The 11,484-nt window shown below is 49.3% G+C and overlaps 1 protein-coding gene and 1 long non-coding RNA gene across 3 annotated transcripts in view; one reads left to right on the plus strand and one right to left on the minus strand.

Annotated features, from left to right (window-relative positions):
• The first annotated feature begins 1,049 nt into the window (after positions 1-1,049).
• On the plus strand, positions 1,050-3,652 carry LOC120238795. Its single transcript, XR_005530316.1, has 2 exons — positions 1,050-1,374; positions 3,200-3,652. It is a non-coding gene; the product is annotated as an uncharacterized LOC120238795 (long non-coding RNA).
• A 721-nt stretch (positions 3,653-4,373) lies between these two features.
• Positions 4,374-11,484, minus strand: part of UBE2H (ubiquitin conjugating enzyme E2 H) — a 106,926-nt gene continuing 99,815 nt past the window's right edge. For both annotated transcript variants that reach the window (XM_039242784.1, XM_039242778.1), the window contains one exon: positions 4,374-8,672. In XM_039242784.1, the coding sequence (XP_039098715.1) occupies positions 8,548-8,672 (125 nt within the window). In that variant the 3' untranslated portion in view covers positions 4,374-8,547. The remainder of the gene's footprint in view (positions 8,673-11,484) is intronic.

Genomic DNA, 11,484 nt, shown 5'->3' on the forward strand with positions numbered 1-11,484 from the left:
TTGGTAGAGTGGCTGGCGCAGAGGTAGTGAGCCTATAGGATCCGGCTCCCTTTCCGTCCTGGGGGCTCTTCCCCCAGAGGGGTCACACGGAAGAGGTCTGCCGCCCTCTCCTTTGGTTTCCCAGTACTGGGGGCCCTGGCTCCCGCTGGGACTTCATCTTCCCCACGTGATGGGGGGGAGGAAGGACTGTGAGGTGCGTGCAGGGTGGCCTTATTCTGGCCCGATTGTCCCGAAGCCGGGTCTCCTGAGTCCCTTAGCTCCTCTCCTTTTCCAAATCTTGTCGTACAGTCTCCTCGGAATTCTGGGCCCCCACTTTGACCTTCCAACAAGCCCCAGCTTGCTTATGCAGCCACATCTGTCGCTGGCCGCCCCGGCCGAGGGCGCAGTCAGGCTGTGAGTCCGTGTCTCCTCCTGAGATGGACACGGAAGGTCAAGGCCGGGGCTATGGGTGGGACCGCTTCCCCGGGCTCGGGGTTCGCAGGCCTCGGTGTTTTCTTTCCCGCAGCTGCCGGGCCCCGCGGGCGGGGCGGAGGGTCTCCGGCGGGAGAGACGCCCTAAGCCCCCGGGTCCAGCCCCGCCCGGCTCGGCGGGGAGGGGCGGGCCCGGGAGCTCGGGGGTTGCCGCGCGAGGCCCCGGCGCCCCCTGGTGCCCGCGGCAGGAACGGCCGCCGCGCAAGATGGCCGGGGGCGGGCCGCGCCTCTCTGCGCCCGCCTCGACCCCTCGGCCAGCAGGCCCCGGGAAGAGCCCTCCCATTTGTCGATGGGCCACTTCCGTTTCCGCAGACGACGGCCCACATCCCCCGGGTGCCTGCGGCGGGGTGCTCGCCCGCAACAGGCTGCACGCGCGGCTGGGCCTCGGGGGTCCGCCCCCCACCCCGACGGCCCCGCTGCCCCCGACCAACTGGGTGCGCTTTCCGCCCCTCGGAGCGAAACAGCCTCTGCGGAGCGGCAGGGTCTGAGTTCTGACTACATTCCCAGCAACTGTCGCTCTGGTGACTTATTTGCTTCTCCAAGAAGTTTCGGCTCTACCTGGAGGTTTCTCCAGGCTTCTAACTGGAGGCTTCTGGGGCTGCTCCGTCCAGTAGGCAGCCACAAGCCACGTGTGGCTATTGATCACTTGAAGAGTGGCAACCGAAGAACCGAATTTTTCGTCTTATTTAACTTCAATTAAATTTAAAAACAAGCCGTGTAAAAATTTTCTGTAACACAACTTCGTCTTGGTAGGATTACGTGCCACTTATAAGCGTTGAAAATGTGGGATCCAAATTGAGATGCACTGGGTAAACTGCATACTGGATTTCCGAGTTCCTGCAAAAATAATGCGAAATATTCATTTTTAAATAATTACACCCTGAAATATTTTGGATCTGTTGAGGTAAATAGAACATTAATTTTGCCTTGTTTTAGAGAAATATGGCTACTAGGAAGTTTTGTGGGTTTCTCATAATGTATATTTTGGAGGGAGAGCACAAACGGGGTTGGGGGGGGCAGAGAAAAAGAATCCCCATCAGGTTCTGCACTGTCAGAGCCTGAAGAAGGGCTTGAACTCACAAACTGACCATCCGCCCAGGAGCCCCTAGGAAGTTTTAAATTGTGTTGATGCCATTCTATTTCTATATTTGCTCTAGGGAGTGTGTTGGGCTATGGGTGTTGGAGGTGGGCACAGGCTTAGCGCAGTGTGAACGCATGGAAAGAATACTCGCTTATGGCCTGAAGGCTTGGCCGGCGTTGGTTGGGCCACTCACTATCTCTTGGTGCCTCACCAGCAGTTAAGGTGAAATGGGGTCAAGTCCAGGTCTACTCCCCCAGAGGCTCCCAGGGCCAGTGTGAGGATCATAAAGGAAAGCCCTCTTTGGCCACGGAGGAAGTCACCATTCTCTCTGAATTATCACTGGAGGAAGGCTTGATGGAAGACTTTCACGTTTCTGGAATGAGTTGTGATCAGTACACAATTCTTTTTAAATCCTTAGAAATGCATTTTTAAAAGCTTTGTTCCACACATTTTAAGTGCATATTAATGGACTAGAGCAGGCACTTGATTCACTCTTTGTAGAACTGAAGAGAACAGAATCTGGGCTGAAGCTTCTTCAAGGGAGATGCTTGTTGTGTTCTTAGCTGGGAGGGGCCCCAGGAAGTGAAGCCGAGAGAGACCCAAAGGTTCCTTCTCCTGGTTAACCACTGACGAGCCAGCCAGGAGGGCCGTTTCTCTCGTAGGGAGCCCAGGTCTGTCCCTGCCAGCCCTGAGTGCTTGACACCAGGCCTAGGAGCCAAGTTTGAGGCCCAAAGAGCCCTGAGGAACCCAGGTCCACATGAGAGTCCAGGCTTAAAAAAAGCAAACCATATTATAGACATCCGCACATCCACACATGCCCTACACACAGAGCAGGAAGGGAAATATCCCTGTATCTTTAGCCTAACATCAAATCCCTTGTCAGGGCAACTCTTCAGTTCCAAAAAGTTCTGGATGCACAAAGCCTACACAAGGTGCGGCAGGTTCATCCTGGGTTCATCTGGGGACGTGGGTCTCTGAGAAGCCTGTGGGCTCCTCACAAACAAGCCTGCTCAGCCCAGCAGGTGGCCCCAGGGACTCTGCAGAGCCAGGGGTTGTGGGATCCATAAAAACCTTCTGTGCCTTCTTCTAGGTGGGGAGCGGGAAACACCAGGGTCTAGTGTCACAGGAACTCCCCGGGATAGAAAGCAGGCTTCTGACATGGCAAGAGAATTTAAGTTGGTAAAAAATTCTGGTCTTTTCCAGGACAATATACCTCAGGAAGCCTGGGTCGCCCTTCCCAGCAAAGGGGTGATGCCTCAGGCAGGCAGTGGAAAGCCAGCTGCAGCCTAGGACACGGCTGGGCGGGGCTAGACTGAGGCTGAGGCAAGAGCGGCACTGGGTGACGTTACTGGGGAGACTGGGGAGCAAGGGGAGGTGGGACCCAAACCCCAGCGAGTGCACTGGGACTCCTCACCGGGTTTTTACAGCAGCTCCCTCATGCTGTCAGATGGATAGAATAGACTGTTCATGGGACCGATACTTCTCTTACTTCTGCTTTCACCTGGAACATGGGTGTTCTCAACTCCCAAAGCTGTTTGGGTCCCCAAACTCTGTCTGATCTTGAACGGTTGGTGTTTCACAGGCTGCCAGGATAGCCTTCCAGGATACTGTAGCCCGTGATATTGTAACCATATCCGTATCGTTTCAGAGACTGGATGTAATTCGGAGTCCCAGACTGTCGGAGTCGGAACCTACTAGTTGAGGCACCTCATTTTAAAAATGAACCGGAGGCCCGCCGAGCTCAGAGACCACCGTGCTAGTGAATGAAGAGGCGGGACGGGAACCCAGAGCACTGGTTGACCCACTACACCCGGCTGAGGGGTCAGTGAGCAGCACCTGCAAAGAACCTGTGGAATGTTTTGCTTCTGACTGAGCACTGGAGGCAGCTTGAGGGCTTCGTTGCCCCAGGAGGGCTTAGTTGCTCTCTCCCAGCAGAGCACCATTCCTAGGTGGCCTTACCCTGCCTCTCCCGGGCAGATACAAAGCGTGACCTACTGGAGGACACAGCAGGATTCAGTGGGGAATAAAACTTTTCTGGGGGAAGTGAAGGAGAAGAAAACAGTGGAAAAGAGTTGGGGGAGTAAAAACAGGTGACCAAGTCTTCCCTTTGTCTTCAATCCAGCTCGAGTGGATTTTCCAGTAGACTAGGCAACATCGCCACCTGGTGGCCATCAAGGGCGGATGCTTTAGAAAGGGATAGGAATGCTGTGCTAACCCAGGGCTACCCTTCTGATGCAAAACCCACGGTTCCCCGCGCCCCCCTCCCCCAGACGGGCATTTGGCACAGCGGGGCACCTGTTTAGGCAGATGGCCCCAGCAGGAAGCTGCACTGCCTGTGAACTCCAGGCCAAATGGGTACCCTTCACTCAGCATTAGCTGACAGCGTCTAGAAGGTCTGGGCTGACCAGCAAAATGGAAGCCGTACCTGATGATCCACATGGGGGCAAGTGGGGTCTTTTAGGCTCCAAGACCTCCCAGAAGGCATGGCCTTTCATGGCCCTCAAGGCTGTGGAGAAGCCGCAGAGCCACCCCTGTTTATAGTCCTTGGTCACCTGCCCCTCCAGGTCCTGAGACAGGACTCTGGAGTGGGGCCTCTTACTGTCTAAAGGTGACATTCTCTTCCCAAACTAATCTAGTCATCTGCCTTTGTTAAGAGCTTCTCAGTAAAAAAAAAAAAAAGAAAGAAAAGGAAAAGAAAAAAAAGGGCGGGAGAGACAGAAAAAGCCGACTTCTACTGCTCAGAATCATCAGATGAACAGGGAGGGTGTTTTTAAAAGCAGTCACGGAGGCTGTATCTTATTGATCAAAGTCCAGCCATTTGCCAAGGTATATATACACATTTTATTTAAAAAAGTTTACAGTTTTCATTATACACAACTATTAAGAGGTTATAGTCAGAGGAGGCATTTGTCCTGTTGAGAAGTGCCCGCTAGATCATCACAATGCAAGGAAAAGGTGGCAGGGAGGAGATAGGGCAAGGAAAAAAATAAGCAATAAAAAGCTTAGATTTCAGTTAAGGGCTGGTAAGTCCCTTTTATCTCTTCAAGTATCACACAATATGTACCAAATACAATCAGTAAATAATGGCCATTTCTTCCCAAGCCCACAGCCAAGACAGTATTTGCTGAATGGAGTCCTGGCCCTTCCTCAGGTTGAGTGGAGAACCTGACCAGCCGAGGGCCGCTAACTCCCCCTCCCCGAGGGGCCTCCATGCCAATCCGTGACGGACCCACCAAGGTGTTCAGTGGTCAGAGAAAATATGAACATGGGTTCAGAAGTCCAAAGAAATGCAGGTCTTTGCACCCAATCAGAAAGGATTTAATTTTAGTCAAGGCGGCTATGAACCCCGTTAAGAAGTTGATGAAAACAAAAAACAAAAAACTCTTGCAAACTTTTGTTAATGGCTTTCACTTTTCTAATTGAGTCCCTAGAACATAGAAGGGCCGTATGCCATTCGCAATCAAACACCAGTTCCCAGAAAGCTAGGGTCTAGAAACTTCACCCATGAAGCCTAGCAGAGGACCTGTCTTTCATGATTCTCAGCCATCGTAATAGGCGGCCTAATAAAAAGCAAGTGTCAGGCCAAGGCCGACCAGGGCTTTGGAGAGCATTTTGGGGGAAAACAATTCCTCCAAGGGCCGACACTCCCCGGAGCCAGGTCAGCCAGTTGGCAATGAGAACAGCTCCTGAACTGGAAGGACGTTAGGTGCTGGAGACAGATATGGCAACTTCTGGTAACGATCTCACTGATATAAAATGCTGGTTGAAAGTGCACAGTGACCTCAAGGAGGGCGAGAAGATGGAAAACACAAGGGCAAACTGCCGGCATCTAGCTTGGCCACCACTGAACGCAACCCACCCGGCCCCGGCGCGGGGGCCGCAGGACAGCGGCGGTTCTGTGCCGCGGCTGCAGCCACCTGGCGTGTCGCTTTAGCGCGAGCTTGAGCTCGGTCATTTGAACAGGGGCAAAGGGGGGCTTGCGTTGGTAAACCACACGGTAAGACTTCAAAATGAACTATGGGTACGCGAAGAAAGGGAGGGAAACTGCCAGAAGCAACTCTGACCTACCACCACCACCTTTAAGAGCAGTTACGTTCAGCCTTTCTGAGGGGCTCTGGGTGCTTTTCTGAGCATTATGATGGGAAACCTGGACAAGCTTTTGGTGCTGTGACACCCCCTGCCCGAGCCTTACTGCAGCTCGTCTGTTACTGGGGGTCAGAGTCCTCTGATTCACAGCCAGGCCTCCTCCTAGCTCCCGCTGTACCTAGAAGCACGGTCTCCTCCTCCAGCCTCGTTCTCCCAGGTACAGGAAGGGACACAAGTTAGCACAGAAAGGGATTCGGTTCGACTTCTCAAAAACTAGTTTGTGAGAGGAGAGGGAAAGCCCCATACAGAGCCAGAAGCATGCATGGGACCAAGGTGAGTGCCCAGAAAGGATAGACTTGCACAGAATGAGAGGGTCCAGCGTGATTTGGGTAGCAATTCCAGGAGCCTCCTGTGCTAAGAGGAAGCCTAACCACACCATCAGACAGACTTGGATGACACACGCACATGTGCTACAGCCATGCTACACTCAGATCTGCTTCTTAGCCCCCACAACCTCCCCCAACACGTCGTCTGGGAATCCCACAACACCGAGGCTCCCAGTGCCAGGGAGCTCTAGTGGCGGCGAGCTGTCGTCTTTTTATCCGAGAAAAGAGGCTCTGGTTGGGAAGCGGAGCCGTGGCTCACATACCTTCCCCCTGCAACTTGGCTCTACTAGTATTTTTTGTTTCTTTTTCTGACAAGATTAAAAGCGATTATTATCTGGACATTATTTTTTTTTGAAAGGTAATTAGAACACTATTGTTTATACAATATTGAAAAAATACAATTTTTTATTGTTTGAACTCATATCACCACCCAGCACTTTAAAGCCTACCCTAAGTCGCACCTACGATTTAAACGGTTATAGCACAAGCAAACTGCTAATTCAGCAGGTAAGCAGGTTAGCGCCAGCAGAGACCCTCCCTCCCCCAAAATAATGAGAAGACCATGCGCTAGAAAAGAGTTAAAGCACACCATTCCATGTTAAATAGTTAACACTACCCCTCCAACGTGCCACAGATGCTAGATAGATAACTCAGTACGGTTAACTAACCACAGCCCTACATAACTGCACTTTAGATTTTTTTTAAGGAAACCTTTGCTTCATGCCCGTAATTAACATAAAATAAGTAAATTCTTTGTCTTTTATTTAGGAAAATAATCATGCTAAAAGCAAGTTGTACTTTATATAGATTTTTAAAGAAAAGATTGATTGTGCTTTTTGGATAAAAAAAGATAGGGTATCTTCCAACCCTCACCGACTCAAATCTTGTGGAATAGATCGCACTTCTAAACTAAAGAAACACACATCAGAAAGAAAAATTATCCCCGTGGGACACTCCAAAATTGTCTCCAGAACATTTTTCGGATTGGCTAGTTCTGCTATTGTCCTATTGGTTGTGGCAAAAAAGGGATACAGACTTGCTGTCTCACGTTCTCCAAATTCAGCAGGCAACACTCCTACTTAAAGGAAACCCTGTGGGCAACCTGGATGTACGTTAGCTGAGTAAACATTTGATTAGCAGGCATTTTCAACTGTCTGATTTCCTCTTAACACATATGGGAGAGAACATTTTCCTCCTTCGAAACCTGTCCTACCACATCGTATTTCCGAATCTTTCCTCCAACCCAGTCACACTCTGAAAGAAGCGGTTTTTCCCATGTAGACTCACTCTGGGTACAAGGACCTTTATTTTGTTCCAATTATTACTCATTTTAAATTTAGACTGTGTGTTGGGTCTAAAATACCCATTTCCCACTCCCACAAGCAGATGATGACGAGGAAGCTGCCAAGAGCAGCAGCGGGAGGGAAAACAAACCCCAAACGTGAATGAGAGCACCCAGGAGTCCCAGCCACCAGACGGGTCTTCTCGCCGAGTCTAATGGTCCACTGAGCGGCTGCCAAGGAGGAGGCCACCTCTTGGTAGGTGAAGATTAAATCTGCAACTTGTCTAAGCACAATTCCCACACTCACACTCACTCACACACACACACACACACACACCCCCCAAAGGAAAAAAAAAAAAGCCCCAACCACAACAAAAAACACAGAAACACCCACAACCACCCTCAAATTTAAAGCTCTCAGTCCAGGGTAGCAGTTCTGCACGTGTTGGATGAGATGAAACAACTTCACTCCTCCGTCCTGTCCTCCCAGCAAGGGATGGCCTGTAAGCTCTACCCCAAGAAAAAGACAGGTTCAGGAAACACTTCCAAAAGGTTCTCCAAAGCAAAACACTTGTGGCTGCAGGGCCTGGTAGCGAGAAGGGCAGGAATCTACATATAAAAATGTACTTAAAATCCAGAGTCAAGAAATCGTTGTAAGTTTCAATACTCCAATTAGCTCCCTATTTTAAAGTGTTAACTCTGCGGAAACGGGGCCCCCCAAGGACCCCCGGGAAGGAGCCACTGGGCATCGGCCACTCTACGGGCTCCCACGGCAGGGGCAGGCCTCTCTCCCCGCCCGGGCCTCCCGTCTATTTTGAAAAAGCACTATACTATCTTCACGTCCAAGAGCTGGTTGGTTTGGTTTGTTTCTTTGGAACCATCAATACAAGAAGCAACTTTTTCCTGTTATTTTTACTCATGTCTACCTATCAGAGCGGCTATTTCTTTTGACAGTTCAGTAGCACACAGGCTGACTTGGCCAAACGGACTTATGGATGCATGCATTCGGACCGCATATTGCTACCAAAATGGAATGTGGGAATATGCTATGCACCTCAGGTTGAGAAATGACCAGGAAATCAAGATCTAAAGGGTGATATATAATATATATATATCAATGCTATTATTCATAAAAACCTTGTTTAGTAATAAAAAAAATTGCTTTGTTTAAATATGAATATTATAGTCTGCTTCTCATGGTTAGGAAATAATAGTCTTTCTGAAAAGCAGGTGCTTTTTCTACTACAACTCCATATCCTGGGCCTCATCTTCCGAAAAGTCAGACATGGAACTCTCCGACGAGCTGTCCCCAGTGCCCTCCTCCTGCTCCTTCAGCGCCTCCTCCGTCGCGTACTTCTGGATGTACTCTGCACAGAGGGCGGGGGGAAAGAAAACACAAGGGTGGTGAGTAAACAGGCACGTGAGACGGCGACCCCAAAGCTGGCAAAGTCCCAGGGAAGCTCGAGCTTTCCTTACTTGCCAGGGGGTGGGAGGGAGAAAAGAGGCCAGCTGTCATGGTCACTAAAACCTAAGGGGGAAATCCCGTAGAAGACGTCGGTGGAGTTCATGCATTTCGCCCCTTTAGTAAGAGAGGCAAAGCAGAAACCCGATTGGCAGAAATCGGAATCTCCATCCTAGAACCCCCTGGGCCATCACCTTCCAGGGGGCGGAACGCATCCTGGGTGGATGTGTATGAGGCACCTGCCCGACCACCCTCGGCAGTCCAGGACGGCACCTGGGGCTACGCGGCCTTCGGTTCCGCTGCCAGGGCACCCTCACTCCGGCCTTGCTGGTGCGCCCGTATGCCTGCGCTCCGCCAAACTTGCGGAGCTGGGGAAACACGGGCCTCATACTTTCTTTTCATCTCTGTGTTAATAAAACGATTCGCCTCCCAGGTAGAACAGGACTAGTTATGATTCCATAGTAATTTATAAGGAAATCCCCCATCATTTTTAGACTTGCAAGTTATATAATTACAGTCAGCCCAAATCTATTATTTTAGGAATAGATTTTAGTCTCAACAGATCCTGCCTGTCAGGTTTTTGAAGCAGCTGGTAAAACAGTCTCTCAATCTGCTCAGGAATGAGCTGCTATCTGTAGACACAGCTCGCCCGGGTGACTTTATCATCTATTATTTACCTGGAGATTTATGCTGCTGTAGTCTAGGCTGAACCTGCTGGCTGAAAATTTTAAGAGCTGCTGAACAAGCAAAGAAACTTGTTCCTAAAAACTCTAAGTGCCCACCGCTTTTAAGTAAATAGCCTACACATGACGTGAAGAGATAAGACAGACCCCTATTCGGAATGCCAGCAGAAGAGAAATACATCCTTGCGTCCTTATGCTTTGTTTTTCTTCCTATGGAGTTGCAGGGATGGAGCATGAGAGGAAGAAAAAAAAACGGCCAAACAGGCCTGCCAAATTTGAATAATGTAATGCAGGGGCCTAGTGAGGAATACTTTTTATATTTTTAAAGGGGTGTTTAAAAAGGAAAAAAAAAAAGAAGATCTGACAAGAGATGATATGTGGCCAAATCTGGCCCTTTACAGAAAAAGTCTGCAGACATCTGACTTAGAGCCCTACAAATTCCTCAAAACGAAGCTTGATGTGGAGATGAGATTTCAAAAGATCCTAACTAGGTAAGAACTTACCTTAATTTACCTTTTGGACAGAGAACAGTTTGTTAGTCTTAGAAATTTTATTTTTTACCCTCTAATGGGTCAGCTACTTTGCTTCATTTGTAGAAAGAAGTTGCTGCACTTTGACATTGTTCTTTGACACTGTAATGTGATACTGTTAGCCCTCTTTAGTATATTCAAGGAAACAAATACGTTTTAAATGCTTACTAGGTCAAGGCCTTTCAGGACATAGAAAAATGAAGAGCAAGGTCACTAATGAGCAGGAGACAAAGACGCAGATAAAAGCAGTTAGCTGCCAAGTGCCATCACAGAGATGCCTGGAGGAAGGGAGTCTGGCCTCTGAGAGCCAGGAAGGCAGGCACATGTGCGCTGACCCTTGAAGAATTCTCAGCTGCAGTGTAGGAGACACCATTCCAGGGGAAAAGCTCAGCCTCCCCAACAGCACAGGGGAGAAGGAAGCGGCTGGGATGTTAAAACACAACACTGAGAACTACATTTGCACCTGAAGCAAATAAGGCAAAATGTATAGGAGGTCTTATATAGGTTGGATGGTGTTACTCTGTTTTGTTTTTGTTTGTTTTTCCTGTAGAGTTGAAACTTCCCTGAAATAGGGTATATTGTAATAATAGACAGTTGAGTATCTGAAACTCATCTGATTTGATGGTCACATATTGATACATTTAGCGCTACAGGCACAGATGTAGATGACACAGAGTGAGAGCGAGCCCTGAATGGCAGGCCAAGATGCCACACAGTGAAGGTTTTAAGCAGAAAAGTGCCCCATCTTTAGACAGCTCCACTCGTGCCCGTCCGTCCTACAGGCAGTTTGTATTTCCCTGAAAAAAAAAGCATCAACTAAACATGGATGCTGACTAACACCCATGGTAAGAAAGGTTACCTACATTGACCTATAAGGTTAGGAGTGGAAATGTCTGGTAAGGCGGCCTGGGAGAGCGGTCACATCTAGACACACTTGGAAATCACCTATTTGGAGGGAATTATCTAAAGCTGTGAGGGCTGAATTAGCTCCCCAAGTGGTGACGGAGGAAGAGAGAGGGCTGAAGAACTGAATCCTAAGAGAAAGACCATGTTTAGGAATGGAATGAGAAAAGTTTTCGGGAAGGGAAGGGACAAATTACCAAAGCTGCAGAGAAGTCAGGAAAATGGGTCTTGAGAAGAGTCCAAATGATTAGGAAGAAACGAGTTCACAGGTTATCAGTAGAGGAGGGAAAACAAACTAGATCTCAGGGCTTAGGGCAAGGGAGAGAGAAGTCTGAAAAAGGCTTCCGAAATGGGGGTGCCTCCGACAGGCTGGGGGGTGGAGGAAAACCCAGGAGGAAGAGGAAGACCAAGAGGCTGGGGGCCGGAGGAGTGAGTCTAAGCCAATTAGGACAGTTCTTCTAGCCCTGATTTGCAGATTATGAAGAAGACAAATGACAGCCAACAATGACATTTCAGCAAGCTAAAATGCCCTAAGCTAGAGCTTGCCATTCTGAAATAAAAATGTAGATCAGATTCCTTTTGTAATTGGTACTACAGCAGA

This window comes from Hyaena hyaena, unplaced genomic scaffold, assembly GCF_003009895.1.
Source record: "Hyaena hyaena isolate Hyena2069 unplaced genomic scaffold, ASM300989v1 scaffold_8, whole genome shotgun sequence".
Taxonomy (NCBI): domain Eukaryota; kingdom Metazoa; phylum Chordata; class Mammalia; order Carnivora; family Hyaenidae; genus Hyaena; species Hyaena hyaena.